The following is a 16,691-nucleotide window of genomic DNA, read 5'->3' on the forward strand; positions in this document are numbered from 1 at the left end:
AACGATGCACTAGTAAAGAGGTTCAAGTTAGGATTCAGCAAAACGGCTATGCATTCAGTCATTTCTATATCCAGATTTACATCACTCGGCATAGCTACCATATTCAGCTTGAAGAGCCTCAATCTTGGCAATCGCAGATTTCAAACCATCAATACGCACATGTACCCACCCAGCAATCCACCTTTCCAGGCAAAAGCAAAAGCCACGCCCAGAATTTTTAAAAACTCTTCTTCCTCTCAGTGAACAAGACAACGATCATTGGCCCAAATCTTGCTCCCATTCAGCTCAAAAAATCTTCAGGTTTCGCAGGTCCAATATTATTTTCCCAATAAGTCAAACTGTGCCAAGATTATGACATCGTTGTGGATCTACACGAAGAATCGCTGTCTCGGACCAGATCCACAAATACGCCGGAACCGAATATCGGGACCGAGTTCTGTGTCACCGTTCAGGCCTGAGAGGGAACTTTCTATACGGAGGAGTTGGATGCGATAGGGCAACTCTTATCAATACCGAGGCGAAGCGAACCATTTGCTTAACTTGGTAGCATTTGACTGTTAAGTATCTCGAGAATCATACAGGCCCATCTACCCTAGAGTCGATCTCGTAATTTCTTAAAGACCATAAAACAAGCGAAGCAGTGTAAAGGGAATGATTTCATATTTTAGTATTTACTATTATGTACATTGAACGCTGCTAGCCTGAATACGCCGTGTCGTTTGTATCATTCCTTGTGATGCAAATCATGTGCTGGCTATATCCAGCAAGCTCGGGCCAAGATGATGTGCATCAAAGGGTGTGATAAGGAGAGTGAAATCGCAAAGGCAGAATAAAGAAATCGGGAAGAAAAAGAAAAGGAGGAAAAGGAACAGAGAAAGACAGCAGATGACATGACAGATGGCGACGAAGCCAGTCCGCATTGAAAAGGAATTGTGGTAACGCAAGTCCGCTTCAAATGCGTGCCGACCTCTCTGAAGCGCCATACCAGCTACATCTGCCATTCGCCTGGGATGGTGGATAAATCGTAATGGAGAATTTTGTGGATTCTGCTCATCGTCAGGAGGAATTGGTAGCCTCACTGCTGCTCTTTCGGAGGCGATCCACGACAACTAAGCAACAGCAGCTTCATCACCATGCGTTGCGATCCCAGTTGGGGTCTGTGAGTATTCATTTCCTCAGTCAGCCTCAACACACTCTCAGCGAGCATAAAAGACACTCTTGACATACCCTGGACAAAGGCGGCCAGCACCTTGCTGCCGGTCTGCAGCAGTGGGTGCCCCACGACAATCTTGAGGAACTTCTCCAGGCCGGCTCGTCGGTTCTCGATGACATCGTCGCTAAAGCGGTTGGTGAAGACCTTGCCGGGCAGGGGCGGGATCGTCACGCGGGCGCTCTCACGCTCGAGGATATCGCGGAAGTATTCAAAGTCGGAGTATCGTCTGCGCACGCTGCTCTGGCGCAGCTTGAAGGCGGGGATGTTGGTGCGGCAGAGAATCTCGTAGTCGGTGTACATGGATCGCCCCATGCCGTGCGTTCGAGGATTCCGTACCTGTTTGTCGCAGCGCAGAGGAGCATTAGTAATGCTGTAGGATGATGACGACGACGATGTATTCAGAACCCATATCCCCTTCTCCTCTTCATTCCCTCATCCTGTCCATATTTCGCCTCTCTCGATCCTACTTCTTTGTGTCGAACCCGCCCCATTAAACTACAATGCTGTGCTGTGCTGTGCTGCTGTCCATGTCCTCACCTCAATCTCGAGAAAGTTCTCTGGCGGCCCGTAGATCTCGTCAAAGCTCTGCTGCCGCGTGTCCGGCATGGACTGCATGATGGGCCGGTGCAGATCCGGCGACTTGCGGGCCGCCCGCGCGGCGTCCTGATTGTCCGACAGTTTGGCGGTGGTATAAAGGCGACGGCTATGGTTCGAGATGTACGCACGCGCGCGAGAGGCAGAGAGACGGCCTTCTTTGATGAAGCGACCGAGCCTTGAGCTTGGCGGTTTTTGGATCCGAGGAAGAGCAACGGCGAGCGACTCTGCTGCGTATCGCCGAGCCACACAGCACTTTGCCAAGCTGCTTGGAGTCGAGTCGGGAAATGCGCTCGATCGTGTGATCACCAGCCTTGGGCCAGAGGTGGAGAGTGACGAGATAAATAAGAGCTGCTTGCACAATCGCGGGCTGAACGAGGTGGGGTTTGCAGTTGCTGCTGTTCACGTGGGGGAGAAGCTTCCCCACCAGTTCTAGGGGCGGGTTATCAGTTGAGTGCAGATTGCTTCATTTGCCTTGATATTAACCAATGGATTTGACAAGCAACTCCAATTAGTTATCTGTTAAGATGCCTGGAATCAGGTACCGCTGCATTGGGAAGAAATTTATTCACCCTGCCGCTAATTAATTCTACATGAGTGCTGGACTTGTTGATCCATGTATCAATCCTATACCAACTCCAAGCCTCTTTGTTATAATCAAGTTGGCGTCATATTACATGCAAGTATCACAGGAGCGTACCCAATTTGAGCCCAATCAATGTGCTCCCGATAAATGAGAACGTGAATCATTAATTCCCACTACTTATCCCGAATAGTCGCTACCCTGGCAATATAATCCATGATATAGATTCAGCCATTATCAGAACGCAAAGCTAATGATATCGCACCACGGCTCCCTCTGACAGATTGGTTACTTGAACAGCCAGGACTAAATACCGAACAGCAGCGTCTTTTAACCATTACCTCAAGCAGTCTCTGTGCTACCTGGCACATGCCGTCTTCATTCAATCTCATGTTGTGGAACTTGTGCACAGCGTATGTCTTAAAACCGCTAATGGTAAATGAGCCCCTGAACACAGCACAGAATGACGAAAAAGTCGCCTCACCTTGCTCCCAAAACTCCATAACTAATTAACCTTCACTTATATCCAGAAATTTGAAGATAGTAATAATAATAGTAAAGGCATTGGCTCATCTGGATGATGCTTGATCACGAATGCCCTGGTGGATGGAATTGCTGGAAGTGCCGCGTGGTTGAGGCCATTGAGCATTTCAAGGTATCCTCCTGTCATGAATAGTAGCTAATTATAGCTCCATATTCTTTTTCATTACTTCTTCGTTGCAAACTTCTGGTGGATTGCACGAATCTGCTCGTCGACATTGACATTCTGAAGGTGATTGAGATGAGCTTGGCTCTTCCCCTCCAGATGTCCATCGTAGCTTTGGGTGGCTGCCTTCTTTCGTCTGGCTTGCTCATCCTCCGAGAGGGCGTTTCCTGTCGCAGGGTCAAAGACATCGCTCCTCTGGCTGGCAAGTCGCTTCAAGTTGTTCGCCACATCAACGTGAGCAATGTTGGACGTAGCATAGCGCGATTCGGCCTTGGCCTTTTGCTCCTTCCAGCTTGGATCCAGAAGTTCGACTGATTAGAGAGAGAGAGAGGTTAGCCATTGTTCAGGTTTAGCATCATCTGAAACTTTTTCACTTACTTCGCATGTGCGCTTCGAGTTCGTTGAGGGGAATCTGCTGCTTGCAGTTGGGACATAGCGCCATCTGCATTCCTTGCTTGGTTGCCGCCTTCTGTGCTGCCCGTGGCACGTAATTCTCCCTTATCTTCATCGGACCAAGTCCACCCCTAGCTTCTGAATGAGCCTGTTGCACGCGAGATTGCGCTTCAGACCTTTCTTGAATTCTCCGAGACTCTTCTTCCTCCTGGGCAGATTTCTGTGGTTGCTGTAACTCGGCGCCGTAAACCGGTACTGGGGATGGCAACTGTGGCTGCTGCTGCTGTGGTGCGTACCCCGTATGCACAGGAAGGGGGAAAGACGCTGGAGGAGCTGCTTCGACGACTGCGTTCTGTAGCTCGTCCTCATCGCCAGGCATGGCTTCTTCGATTCGCAGATTGGCACTGATAGACGCCTTGTTTCTGTCTTCTAACGAAGCGTACTGGAGGTCACCCAGGGTGGTGGGCGGCGGTAGGTTGGCACTCTCGTCGGCGTCGGAAAATGTAATTGTCTCGACGATGACAAAGTCACCCCAATCGATCCGAGCGAATTCGGCCTTTTCAACCTCCTCCTCGGCCTCCCTCTTCTTCCTCTCGGCCTCCATGTATTTGGTATATTCCGCCCTCTCTTTTGCTCGCTTCAGGACGTGGAATTTGTCCTTGATATTCAGCTGTAGCTCCGCTGTTCGCTCTTCCTGCAGCTTGCCGCCCTCGCCATCGAGTCCGCTCGCCCGCAAAAGTAACGTGTACTGATCGACAATGTGCTGGAAAAAGTTGTGGAACGTGTGATTGGGAATCAGGAACTGGAACTGGGGGTTGCCGGCTTCGCGCTGCGCCAGCTGTGTCATGAACTGCCGTCCATTCTTGGCCACGAAAAGCGCAGTCAACCGAATCACGTCCAAATCCTTCTGGTTGATGTGAGGCATTCGAGCGCAAAACTGAAAGTCGGGAGGCTTCGGCGGGCCCTTGGGCTTTTCAGGAACCGGGGCTATGCTTTCTCCCACTCGACCGGCCGCAATGTCGGTGCCGCGACCAGATCTGATCTCGCTCAGTCGCCACTGGTAGTAGGCGTGGTACGCATCTTCGAGACTCAGGAAGCTGAACTTGGGGTTCTGGCGTTCCTTCTCCCGGATGCGATCCTCGAATACCGATCCGTTTCGCGCGACGTATCCCGCAGTCTTTTCGAGAATGTTTCGAATCTCGCGTGGTGGCAGCACGACACCGGCAGGAGCTTTGATATCATCAAGCGCGTTTGACGCACCTCCATTTGCCACTTCTGCAGCCATTTCCGCAATCGATGGAAACAGGGCCAGATGAAGATGCGATTTTCCTGCTGTTTCTGCTGCCTTTTCGGGGAGTTGGAAGAGAAAGGCTTGAAGAGATGCAAAGCGATGCGATGGCGATGCAGCTTGGCTGGAAATTTCTTGGTTGCCTTGCAACAAGCAGCAAAGCATCGAATTGAGCCGGAAGCCGGAGCGGCGTTAATCCGCCCGCTGTCGATGTCGCGCCACGTCCGTGGTTGCATGCATGGGGTACAGAGTACATGTACCTAGACCCTGGTGGCGCGAAGCTCTAGGGATTAGAGGTGCCTGTACGGAGTATGCTTCCTGTTGTAGAGGATCATGTTGTAGAGGGGATCTTGATGCCAATTTCAACAGGACCTACATAATTGTATCTTTTTTTTCTCTTTTTTTTTTTTTTTCTTTTTTAAAGAGCAGAAATTTGGACGACAAAATCTTGCAGTCTTGTACTTGATCCTCCTTGCAGCCGCCTTGTCCAGGTTTCAGGTACCAATATTGCTAGGTACTATTAGCGGCTTTTTGGAGGAGCACATGTCAATTGGCCTAGAACAGAACAGAACGGAACACAGCAACAGTGGCCTCTTACAGGGAGCCTCGACCTCGCTACGAACCGAATCGAGCTCCCATTTCATCTTAGTGCGGCTGAAACCGTCTTCATCAAGGGCTTCGTGACGAACGGAAATGATGCGGGCCGTGCAATGAGATTAAGCCGCTGCACGTAACTGGTACCTGTCCTCTGCATTTGCTTAATTTGGCTCGCAAAATCCCTAAAATCCCTAAAATTTTGGATTTTATACATAAATCGGGACCCAGATTGAATCCATGCTTTTTCTGGAGTAGCATTGCCCTTTGCTAATTGGATCATCCTTTTAGTGCTAGTAGCCAATAGTACATCCGTAGAGCAAGGGGCCGCTCCAAACACGAGGCTACAACGGGGTCTTTTCTGCAAGTCGAGGCCATCGTCCGAGTACCTGTTGGATACTCGCGCTTTGTATGGTGCTAGAGCCGCACCCGCTGGTACCAGTACTTGTTCTGCGGTACATGGTATACATGGTATGGCTGTGCAGAGCACTGTGGCGCCAAGGCTGAACGTCCTAGGCCTAAGTCCTCCCTGTTAAGGCCACTGTAGCTACAATGCTGGAAGCGGACGCGAAGCTGAGAAACTGGTTGCGCAGCTCCTCCTCCCACCCCTGACTGGTTTGCCCATCACGACAACCATTTTCGGCTTCTTCTCCCCTTCTCCCTTTATTTTCTCTTCCTCTCCGTTTGCGCGCTGCGACGTTCGATCTGCGGCTGTCGGTTCTTTTTTTGCCCAGCCGAATTGGGCTTCTGTCTTATCCATTGTTCCTTTGTTCGGCTTCTTCCATGAGGCATCTTTATTAATTTCCACATCTCGTCTCCTTCGTTCGATACGCTCATTTACCGGTCCTAACTGGACATTTTCCAACCCCCGAGAGCTGGGTCCTCTATTCTCCCGTCGCACGAATCGGCCGCATTGCCCCGTCTCTACATCTCTACACCTTTTACCAACAATCCCCGCCAACCTCGTCGCCATGGCGAAAGCGACGGCGCGGGGCCGTAGCCCTCAACCTCCCCTCGTCGCAGAGAAGCAGCCCTTGGTGGCGCCAGTCGCATCCAGCAAGCCCAGCGAGAATACCTCGTACAAGTCTGACGGCGTCGTCGACAACGATGTCTTCCTGCTCCCTGGGCCTGACTATGTCGCGGCTCTCGGAGTGACTGTCCTGGCCACCATTGTGCGCCTGTTCAAGATCTACCTGCCCACCAGTGTTGTATTTGATGAAGTCCAGTGAGTCTCACCTCTCTCCTATGCTGTACTGCATCTCAGCTCCATTTTGTGCCATTGTGCTGACCATTCCCCTTCTCCTTAGCTTTGGTGGTTTCGCTTCCAAATACATCAAGGGCAAGTTCTTCATGGACGTGCACCCTCCCTTGGCCAAGATGCTCATTGCCCTCACTGGATGGCTTGCGGGCTTCGACGGCAACTTCGATTTCAAGGATATTGGCAAAGATTATCTGGAGCCTGGCGTTCCCTATGTCGCCATGCGTCTGTTCCCTGCGATTTGCGGCATCTTCCTGGCTCCCTTCATGTTCTTGACCTTGAAGGCTGTTGGCTGCCGAACGACAACCGCCGTTCTTGGCGCTGGCCTCATCATTTTTGGTAAATACACACTGCCCCTTTTTCTTCTTTTCATGATTTGTTGTTGTTTAGCTATGTGACCTGCTTGTAATGTTGGAGAAGCCACTTCTAACCAAGCCTTGTGCAGAAAACGGTCTTCTTACTCAGGCTCGTCTTATTCTTCTGGATTCCCCCCTGGTTGCTGCTACGGCTTTCACTGCCATGTCCTTCACCTGCTTTACCAATCAGCATGAGCAGGGACCGGAAAAAGCATTTCAATTGAGCTGGTGGTTCTGGCTTGCCATGACTGGTCTTGGTCTCGGCATTACCTCCAGCATCAAATGGGTTGGCCTATTCACCATTGCCTGGGTGGGATCCCTGACTCTTCTCCAGCTGTGGGTCCTCCTTGGCGACAGCAAGAACGTCTCTGTTGTACGTAAAATGGCATTCTATTTCCTTTCCTCCCAGCTTTGATTGCATTGAGCATTGACTAACCCAGCTCCTTAAATGTAGCGTCTTTGGTTCAAGCACTTCATGGCCAGAGTCTTCTGTCTCATCATCATTCCCGTTACCTTCTATCTCTCCATGTTCGCCATTCACTTCCTTTGCCTGACCAACCCCGGCGAGGGTGATGGATTCATGAGCTCCGAGTTCCAGGCTACACTGAACAGCAAGGGCATGAAGGATGTTGCTGCTGATGTCGTCATGGGAAGCCGTGTCACCATCCGCCATGTTAACACTCAGGGTGGCTATCTCCACTCTCACCCCCTCATGTACCCTACCGGCAGCTTGCAGCAGCAGATCACCCTGTATCCCCACAAGGACGATAATAACATTTGGATCATGGAGAACCAGACTCAACCCCTCGGCATTGACGGCCAGCCAATTAACGGAACTCTAGCATGGGACGCTCTGCCTCAGGTGCACCACATTGTTGATGGCACCGTCCTCCGTCTCTACCACCAGCCTACATTCCGACGTCTTCACTCACACGACGTGCGACCCCCGGTCACCGAAGCCGATTGGCAAAACGAGGTGTCTGCATACGGCTACGAGGGCTTTGAAGGTGATGCCAACGACCTCTTCCGCGTTGAGATTGTCAAGAAGCAGTCCAAGGGAGCCCTGGCCAAGGAACGCCTCCGAACCATCGAGACCAAGTTCCGATTGGTCCACGTCATGACTGGCTGTGCTTTGTTCTCTCACAAGGTTAAGCTGCCCGAGTGGGCTTCCGAGCAGCAAGAGGTTACTTGCGCTCGCGGAGGCAGCGTGCCCAACAGCGTCTGGTACGTCGAGCACAACGAGCACCCTCTCCTCGGCGACGACGTCGAGAAGGTCAACTACGCCAACCCTGGCTTCTTTGGTAAATTCTGGGAGCTCCACAAGGTCATGTGGAGGACAAACGCTGGCCTGACCGACTCCCATGCCTGGGACTCCAGGCCCCCCTCATGGCCCATTCTCCGCCGCGGCATCAACTTCTGGGGCAAGCACCACATGCAAGTCTACCTCCTTGGCAACCCTATCATCTGGTGGTCTAGCACGGCCGTCGTTGCTATTTGGGCTATCTTCAAGGGTGTTGCTATTCTCCGATGGCAGCGCGGATGCAATGACTACGCTAGCAGCACATTCAAGCGCTTCGATTATGAGATTGGCACCTCCGTCTTGGGCTGGGCCCTGCACTACTTCCCCTTTTACCTGATGGAGCGCCAGCTTTTCCTGCACCACTATTTCCCGGCACTCTACTTCGCCATCATTGCCCTTTGCCAGATGTTCGACTTTGCGACGGCAAGAATCCCCGCCGCGCTTGGCTACCGTGGTACTCTCATTAACCGCGTCGCCACTGTGTCTTTCCTTGTCCTTACCGCAGTTGTATTCACCCTGTATGCCCCGTTGGCCTATGGCACGCCTTGGACCAAGGCAGAGTGCATGCGTGTCAAGCTCTTTGACAAGTGGGACTTTGACTGCAACACCTTCCTCGACGATGTAAGTCTCTCCCAAGTGATCCCCGAACGCAAACTTCCTAGGCGTGGTTGAGCGATGAGGCGAGGCAGCAGATTAGACCATGACTGCATTGGCGAAAGAGGTGGAGAGATGAATCAAATCATGGGAGAAGGACAATTCCGAACAATCATAACTAACGTATTTCGATGTTTAGTACCAGAGCTATACCCTGACATCGCTTCCCCCGTCAAGCGCTGCTCCTTCACTGCCTGTTGCCGATATTGAGAACCAGAAGCCCCTGGCGCCGCCGGAGCCTGTTATTTCTGAGGCAGCCGTTCCCCTGGAGCCAAAGATCCTTTCCAAAGAGGAGAAGATTGAGTACCGGGACCAGGACGGAAACCTGCTGAATGACGAGCAGGTCAAGGCCCTCGAAGGCAAGGTTGAATTCCAGACCAAGTATGAGACCAAGACCCGCGTCGTTGACGAGCAGGGACGCGAGGTTCCCATGCCCGAAGGCGGTTGGCCCGATGACATGGTTGGTGGCGTTGCTCCACCCCACCCCGATGTTGAAGGTGTCGACAAGGAAACCTTCCAGGTTGAGAGCGCTGAGGTTCCGAAGGAGGCTACTGCCAGTCACGATGGCGAAAAGGAAGCCGAGAACCTCAAGGCTAAGCCCGCCAGCGAGGGACAGGAGGCCACCATTCAGGAGGAACTGTAAGGAAAAGCTGGTTGTTGTTTTGACTGGCTTGAGGTTCCTGAGTTTTGAAATTTTCACGAGCGAAACCAAAAAAAATCACGTCACATTCAGAGGCGGTATCTCAATATTCTTTTAATATGCGTCGCATTACTGCTTATGCCGTCGTGGCCAACTATTCAGGGGCGGCGTCTGTTTACAGACAACCCCCAATCTCAACCATTTGGAATGAATCGAGGGCTTAGGGACGATGGGGCGCTACGGGGAGGTTTATGTTTGGGCGGCGAAAGGAAAAATCTTCTTGCTCGACTGGGTCTAGATGAAAAGAAAACGCATTTGAAAAAAGTAATGGAAGAGGGGGTGAAAGGAGGGACGGAGAGAGAGAGAGAGAGAGAGAGAGAGAGAGAGAAGTTGCAGTCACTATACGATTGTCATCCATCATGTAGCGTCTGATGTACACCAATTCTTCTGCAGAATAGTCTCCTTGTTAAAAATACGTAACGTCTTTGTCATGACAAGCAACATTAATGTTTGGTGTTACTGTCTGTTTATCGGATGTACGAGTAATTGAACAAAATATAATTTTTTCTCCCCCCTTTTTTTTTCTTTCTTAACATGAGGCATGGAATTTGATGACTAGTATATGAGGTATATTTATATATATTTGGTATTCGTGATTACACCTCTGCCGCTGGTGATGTTTGATTTTTCTGTGTCAGTGGGTGCCTATATTCCGGCGGCAGAAAGTATAGCCGCGCACCAGCACCTGACAATCTAGCTTTGCCCGGGTCCTGCCCATCTCAACTCATGGGAACTAGGCTTTCGTGCTAACTCGGTATTTCTCAATCATATCAATCTGCAGAGCCATCGCATCATCATCATCTGCGGATTCGATTGAGCAAATGATTGGTCCGTGCGCTGACTGATATTCTGAATCAATTGACATCCATAATACACGACTTCAGCCAAGATGTGTCAGCCGTCGTCGGATGCAGACTCGCAGCAGATCCCACCAATCGAGATCGGCTCATTTATTGCCCTACGGCCTGACAAGAGCGAATTCATTGGGAGTGCCAGCGGTGTCTTCTTTGCAAACACCGTCTTCCGGGCCTTTGCAACTGCAACCACAACCTCCGGTGGTTCTGGCTCGAAGCGTCCCCAGGGAGATCTAGAGGGCCTGGGGGCTTCAGCAACGCCGGATCCCGGCTCTGCCCATGAATATGTTATGGCCGAGGAGAAAGCCCAGGAGGAGGCCGTTGGAGATGATGCGCTGGGGGTAGGTGCCGTGGGTGCTGAGGATGCGAGCAAGAGCCCGGGGCTGCGATCATATGGCATCGGAGCACCTGGACTGGGAATCCCACCTCCTCCAGCCGTTGCAAAGCGGCTCCTGGTGGAATATTTCAGAAGATGGCATCCCTTCCTCCCCTTTCTTCATGGCCCTACGTTCTTTGACAAGGTAAATCGGTTCTACGACCTGGAAGGGGGTTCTCTGGCAGAGCCGATGAGCCAGCGGAACAAAGTGTATCAGGCCATCATCTTCCAATGCGTCTTCAACATTGCAGATTCAAACCACAACCAGAAGCAGGAACGGGAGCTGCCCGAAGAATCTCGCATCAAATCTGCCGTTGCGCTAACGAGCTTGCTGGGCATCCTCTCCAGCGGCCATGATATTCCCTCTTTGCAAGCTCTCCTGGCCGTGGAGCTGTATCTAATGACGCAGATGTCTCTAAGAGCGGCCTCGACTGTTCACGGAGCGATGACGCGTATCCTATACCACTGCGGGTTACACAGATGCCCCTTCCGATACGTTCAGTTGCCGCGCGATATATGCGACATGAGGAAGAGAATCTTTTGGTCTGCGTATGTGATTGACCGCCACCTGAGCCAGGTCTTGGGACACCCCCTAGCGCTCAACGACGAAGAGATCGACGTCTGTCTACCGGGAGCGCCAGAGGTTCACAACCCAGCCAGGCCATTCTCACCAGAGGTTCCGAGCGCAAACAGGTCGTATCAGCATGTCTCGCAAACGCGCTCCTCGGCAGCGGAGGACGACATTCATGCCTATGCACCAGTAGACCACCCGACATTTGGGTCTGTTTCCTCTACAGGAGACCTCACCGATGGTAGCACCATCGGGACCCATGAAGAAAGCATCAATACGGACCAACTTGTATATCGGCCGCAAAGCTTGGGCGAATCTATACTCGGCTTCCTCGTGACGTATTCACGGCTGCTCGGGCAAGCTCTCGACCTCTTCCACAAGTCTATCCACTGCCGGTCCATCACTTGGGACAAGGTGCTTGAGATGACGTCGAGGATCCATGCCTGGTGGAACACGCTCCCACCATCGTTCCAGGGAGAGGGGCTCACGTCGATTTTTGTAGAACCGCAGTCCCATCATGGCCCTCCCTTTGCAATATTATACCACCAACTCATCCTCATCATGAACAGGCCTTTTCTTTCTCTCCCGACGAATCGAACAGATTTTCAATTCAGTTTGCAAACCGCCGTGAATGCTAGTCGAGCCATCGTCAAGAAGCTCAAATTACGGCAAGGAGACTCGCCTTTGGTAGCTTGGCCGGGCATGTTGTCAGCTGCGTGGATGGCAGGGCTAGTCATTGCGTACGCTGGACTATTGAAACTCTACCCAATGGAAAAGACTATCCTGTACGTTGCGATTGTCTTTGAATCCTGGTAAATTGGTCCATTGCTGCTGATTTGGCTGACGATTTGGCATAATAGGGATCTGAACTGTGCCATAAAGCTCCTTGGCATGATGAGTCGAAATTGGACCAGCGCCCACCACTGCCGTGTGACGCTGAAGATGCTACTAGACAGATTAACGTCGAAGCCGTTCATGGATAAACTCAACCCAGCGCTATCGGCAGACCCGTCGTTCAGCGTATTAACAGACTGGAGCCAGCCTGTCTTTTCAACGTACCAGAACCTCCTCGAGGGAAGCCGCAGCAAGCGGCGACGGGTTGACCAAAACAACACTAATAACAGCAACACCAATAACAACAATAACGTTAACAGCAACAATAATAACTTCATGGGTGGTTCTATGAGCGGCTATCCTGCCAGCCACTTTATTGGACCCGACACGGGTTTCGTAGGCGGTGACAATCTCTGGGACTACCCAAGCTTCCAGCCTGTTTTGGAATATACGGGACCAGATTTCGGGTTTGACGCAGATCAGTTCTCCCAACAAGGGGAATGGGAGCGATTCTTAAGCGAGAATATGAACCCGGAATCGTCAGGACTATTGTTCAACAATGCCGGATGGGACACGTATCTTCAGAATATAGGAGGCAGATTGTAAGTCCAAACATGAACTTTTCTTGAATTTATTCTGTATAATGTGTGCTGCTTTATCGTTGTGATGTGTGAGTAGGGTTAGATACTTGTCGAATTTCAACACAACATGCTCCGACTGCATGGGCCATTATTGTGTAGGAACAATTGCTGCAACGTCAAAATGCTCTACAAATCTCAGACACACGCGGGCATGAACATATGAATTACGTAGAACATGGTTAAGTGGTACATGAGCCGAGAAACAAAAAGCTACCATACAAATTGCCGTCTAAAATCTTGGGACAAATCAAACACTTCACCCGACATCATCTCCCTTACAAAAGTCGTGCTAGAAGCCAAAGCAGGCTCTGTAGCCGTCGGAAGAGCCGTAGCAGTTGGTTCCATCGGCCGTGGGGGAAACACCTCGGCACTAGCTCTCGAGCTCACCTCGGGCAGGTTCCTTGACAGCGGATCTGGTGGGACGGGATATGTTTTGAATGACCTCGGATCGGTGTCTTCACGGGCCGTTCCGTTCGTCTCCAAGTCATCTGAGCCGCGGCCGAGGACTTCGCTTGCCCAGCGCTTCACCTCGTCTGCCGTGTTCAAGGGGAAGTTGTCCCAGTGGGCAATTGTGCCCGTCTTCTTGGCCTCTATTCGCCCTGCCGCGTCAGTTGTCGTTGCGGTGGCAGCCGTATTTAAGACGTCTGTCCGCTTGCTGGGCTCATGTTTAAACGCGTCTTGCAAGACGGCGTCATCTGACACCTGAAGGAGCTGCAGAAGCACTGCCTCGGTAACTGCAAGACGATGCTCAAGGGCCTCGATGTAACCCTTGGCAGGGCCACTGAGATTGCAGTCAGATCGACGAGTTTGTTGCTTGCTTGGATATTGATTACTGAGATGGCGCTGCATCTTACCGCTTGTATAGCTTCGGCCACACGCACTCCCGTTTCATATCACGGCATCGCGAACATGTCGGTCTGCAGAGCGGTCAACCGTGTGATCTCACTACTAAAAAAAAAGGCAAGCCACGAATCCCGATGATCCGTTGAACGGGATGGCAAATCTCACCTTTTTTCATCGCACTGTAGTGATGGTTTGATTATACATCAGTAACCCAGAACCCTCCCAACACCAAAGCTCCTCCCCCCAGTCTTCTCACCTTTTGCTTTCGAGATCTACAACCATCGCAGGCTGCGCGGCCACGGACCGGAGCCATGTGAGTCTTCCGCAAGTGGGGCCGGATGTGACGATGGGCGGCCTCGTACTTCAACTCATGATCCCGCACCGGATACGTCTGGATCTAGGCCTCTGAGCCTTTCCTGCAGGGAGGGGAGCAGAGAGACGGTGCGTTTTTGGGTGAAGAAAGGTGAGTTTGGATCAGGTGCCAGCAGTGTGGGATCGAGAAGCATTGATTGACAGGCAAGCGGCGGAAGGGGATCTGGGAGCGGCTAAAAGATATGCCGATGGCCAGAGCCCGGAACATTGAAGTTACATCACCGCGACAGTTTGCGCTGGTCGTTTGTAACGGAAGGAGCACCCAGGAAAATCACATAAGCACACGTATAGTGAAGAGGAAAGGGTAAAAAAAAAAAAACGGAACGACTCTTCTTCTTTCATCCTCGGAGAAGAATCCTTCGCCTTTTTGATTTTTCTATGGCGTGGCTCCTCATTGCTGGCGAATTGCCTGCAATGGTTTCAAGGCCGCGGAGTACTAATCGAGTACACGCCGTACCTTGGTAAAGTGCATGCGTCGTACCAGGCGGTACTTCGAACATACTCGCATACCAGCGGCCCCTTCACTTGGTGTGATCGGATCGCCTCCGTCGCCTCCACGGGTACCAACTGCAAGTGCAGAAAAGCAAGTAATGCGCTATGTCGACACGCTATTCTAGGCTGCTGACGCTTCCATACAGACAACTGATTACCCCAGAGCGCGGCATCTTGTGTGGAGAGCCGCATGTGGTGTCCATGATGCTCCTCTTACGATAAAATGTCCGAGGCATCTCGATGCATTGACCGGAATCACGTCTTATATCAGTCTTGACCATCCTTTCCCAACATCCCACGGCATAGCAAAATCATACACTGCAAGTCGTTATTCACTTGCTGGGCCATCGCAATTCCTATCATCATTTCAGCCTCAATCTCATCACATCTTCCTCCACCAACCGCAATGGCTACCACTTCCACTCTATTCCCCTCCTCCTTTACTCCCTTTACGGTGCAGACACAATCCTCACCCGATGTCTCCATCTATGGCATTCGATCGTACGATCCATCTTCTTCTCTGCCTCCTCTTCTTCTATTGCACGGATACCCACAGACACATCACATATGGCACCTCGTCGCGCCTCAACTAACATCCCACTTCTCCCTTGTGATAATGGACATTCGCGGCTACGGAGCCTCTTCCAAGCCTGCCAACAACACTGCCCTCTACGCAAAGAGCCACATGGCAAACGACTGCATCGCCGTCATGGATGCCCTCAGCTATGCCAACCAGCCCTTTTACGTCTGCGGCCACGATCGTGGTGCTCATATTGCTCACAAGCTCCTGGTTGATCATCCCACGCGCATCCGCAAGGCCATCCTCCTCGACATATGCCCTACCTTGGCAATGTACAACTGCACAAGCCTAGAGTTCCCAAAAGCCTATTTTCACTGGTACTTTCTCATCCAGAAATCCCCTCTCCCCGAAACTCTCATCAGTGGAGCCCCGCGCCAGGTCATCGAGGCGTTTGTTAGTGGCGTGAATCCCGACAATCTTGCCATGTTCCATAAGGAAGCCCGGGAAGAGTACATCAAGTGTATGGAAGACAAGGACTACGTTCACGCTACATGCCAAGACTACCGCGCTGGCGCTACGCATGACCTTGACGAACAGAAGGATGATCTCGCCAAGGGGAAGCTGATCCAGACACCTATCAGGGTGCTGCTGGCCAAGGACGGCATCGTTAGTCGTCTCTTTGACGGCAAAGAGGAGTGGGCAAAAGTTACCGCAGAAGGTGTGCCCGTCGAAGTTGAAGATGTTAACTCAGGCCACTTCATCCCGGAGCTGATCCCGGACGTTGTCGTCTCCAATATTCTCGACTTCTTTCAGTAACCACCATACTGAAGAGAATATATTGCAATGCCACATCAGTCACGCTGTCAAGGTAAAAGCCAAAATATATCAAGATACCATGTTTTGTTCTAATACATCTATCTCATTAGGTATATGGATTCCCACAAAGAAGCCGTTATCAACGGCAATTCCCTTCTCCGCCTCCCAAAAAAAAACTCTTCTTGGCCCTTGTTCTAGTAATGGCAAAACGAATTGGCAAGCTGGCCAAACGTGCATTCCCAAAATGCTTTCCGTGGTGCGCCCGCTCCAATTGATGAGAGTTAAAAGCAATAGCAGTCAAAAGTGAGAAAATCAAAGAGTGTAAGAAAAAAAAAAACAGCAAAAGCAGAAGAGGGCCAATCCGAGGGAAGACGAAGAAGTCAAGAAAAAATTGTGAAAGAAAAAAAAAAGAGAAGAACGAAGAGAGCTAAATGATGCCCTTTAGCCCATTTTTGCCGGTTCTTCCCAAAGGCCCTGTATCCATCGTGTCCAACCCGAAAATGAAAAAAACGCCATCATACTTGACCAGTGTTTTTCTTTTGTTTCCTTGTCAGCATTCAAATCGTTTGCCTCCAGCCATTGCCAAATATGCTCGCCATTCTAACTTCCCTTCCCACTCCCTCCCCAATCCCATCCAAATCTTCGCATTTCTTCTCGGGTGAATGGCCATGACGTCACCTCGCCGTTGATTATTATACATATACATTATAGCCAAAAGAGGCGACGAAAGCAT

General features: G+C 51.2%; 6 protein-coding genes across 6 annotated transcripts; 3 read left to right on the forward strand and 3 right to left on the reverse strand.

Annotated features, from left to right (window-relative positions):
* Nucleotides 1-644: 644 nt before the first annotated feature.
* On the reverse strand, nt 645-1,828 carry TRIVIDRAFT_212966 (uncharacterized protein; the record flags this gene model as incomplete). The annotated part of the gene is made up of 3 exons (XM_014101447.1): nt 645-1,157; nt 1,228-1,549; nt 1,751-1,828. 3 exons carry the CDS (start codon nt 1,826-1,828, stop codon nt 1,129-1,131), a joined length of 429 nt encoding a protein of 142 aa, XP_013956922.1.
* Nucleotides 1,829-3,096: 1,268 nt separating this feature from the next.
* Nucleotides 3,097-4,774, reverse strand: TRIVIDRAFT_180017 (uncharacterized protein; the record flags this gene model as incomplete). The annotated part of the gene is made up of 2 exons (XM_014101448.1): nt 3,097-3,407; nt 3,475-4,774. The coding sequence occupies 2 exons, from the start codon at nt 4,772-4,774 to the stop codon at nt 3,097-3,099; spliced, it is 1,611 nt and encodes a 536-aa protein (XP_013956923.1).
* A 1,568-nt stretch (nt 4,775-6,342) lies between these two features.
* TRIVIDRAFT_28531 (glycosyltransferase family 39 protein) lies at nt 6,343-9,582 on the forward strand (the record flags this gene model as incomplete). Its single annotated transcript, XM_014101449.1, has 5 exons — nt 6,343-6,596; nt 6,679-6,968; nt 7,075-7,358; nt 7,440-8,906; nt 9,079-9,582. 5 exons carry the CDS (start codon nt 6,343-6,345, stop codon nt 9,580-9,582), a joined length of 2,799 nt encoding a protein of 932 aa, XP_013956924.1.
* Nucleotides 9,583-10,576: 994 nt separating this feature from the next.
* TRIVIDRAFT_126176 (uncharacterized protein) lies at nt 10,577-12,400 on the forward strand (the record flags this gene model as incomplete). The annotated part of the gene is made up of 3 exons (XM_014101450.1): nt 10,577-11,562; nt 11,710-12,225; nt 12,301-12,400. Coding segments are annotated over 3 exons (1,602 nt in total), but the record flags the coding sequence as incomplete, so codon positions are not given.
* Nucleotides 12,401-13,125: 725 nt separating this feature from the next.
* On the reverse strand, nt 13,126-13,764 carry TRIVIDRAFT_221978 (uncharacterized protein; the record flags this gene model as incomplete). Its single annotated transcript, XM_014101451.1, has 1 exon — nt 13,126-13,764. One exon carries the CDS (start codon nt 13,762-13,764, stop codon nt 13,126-13,128), a length of 639 nt encoding a protein of 212 aa, XP_013956926.1.
* A 1,264-nt stretch (nt 13,765-15,028) lies between these two features.
* Nucleotides 15,029-15,958, forward strand: TRIVIDRAFT_60448 (uncharacterized protein; the record flags this gene model as incomplete). Its single annotated transcript, XM_014101452.1, has 1 exon — nt 15,029-15,958. The coding sequence occupies one exon, from the start codon at nt 15,029-15,031 to the stop codon at nt 15,956-15,958; it is 930 nt and encodes a 309-aa protein (XP_013956927.1).
* Between the last annotated feature and the right edge of the window lie 733 nt (nt 15,959-16,691).

The sequence above is a fragment of the Trichoderma virens genome (assembly GCF_000170995.1).
Source record: "Trichoderma virens Gv29-8 chromosome Unknown TRIVIscaffold_6, whole genome shotgun sequence".
Classification (NCBI taxonomy): Eukaryota; Fungi; Ascomycota; class Sordariomycetes; order Hypocreales; family Hypocreaceae; genus Trichoderma; species Trichoderma virens.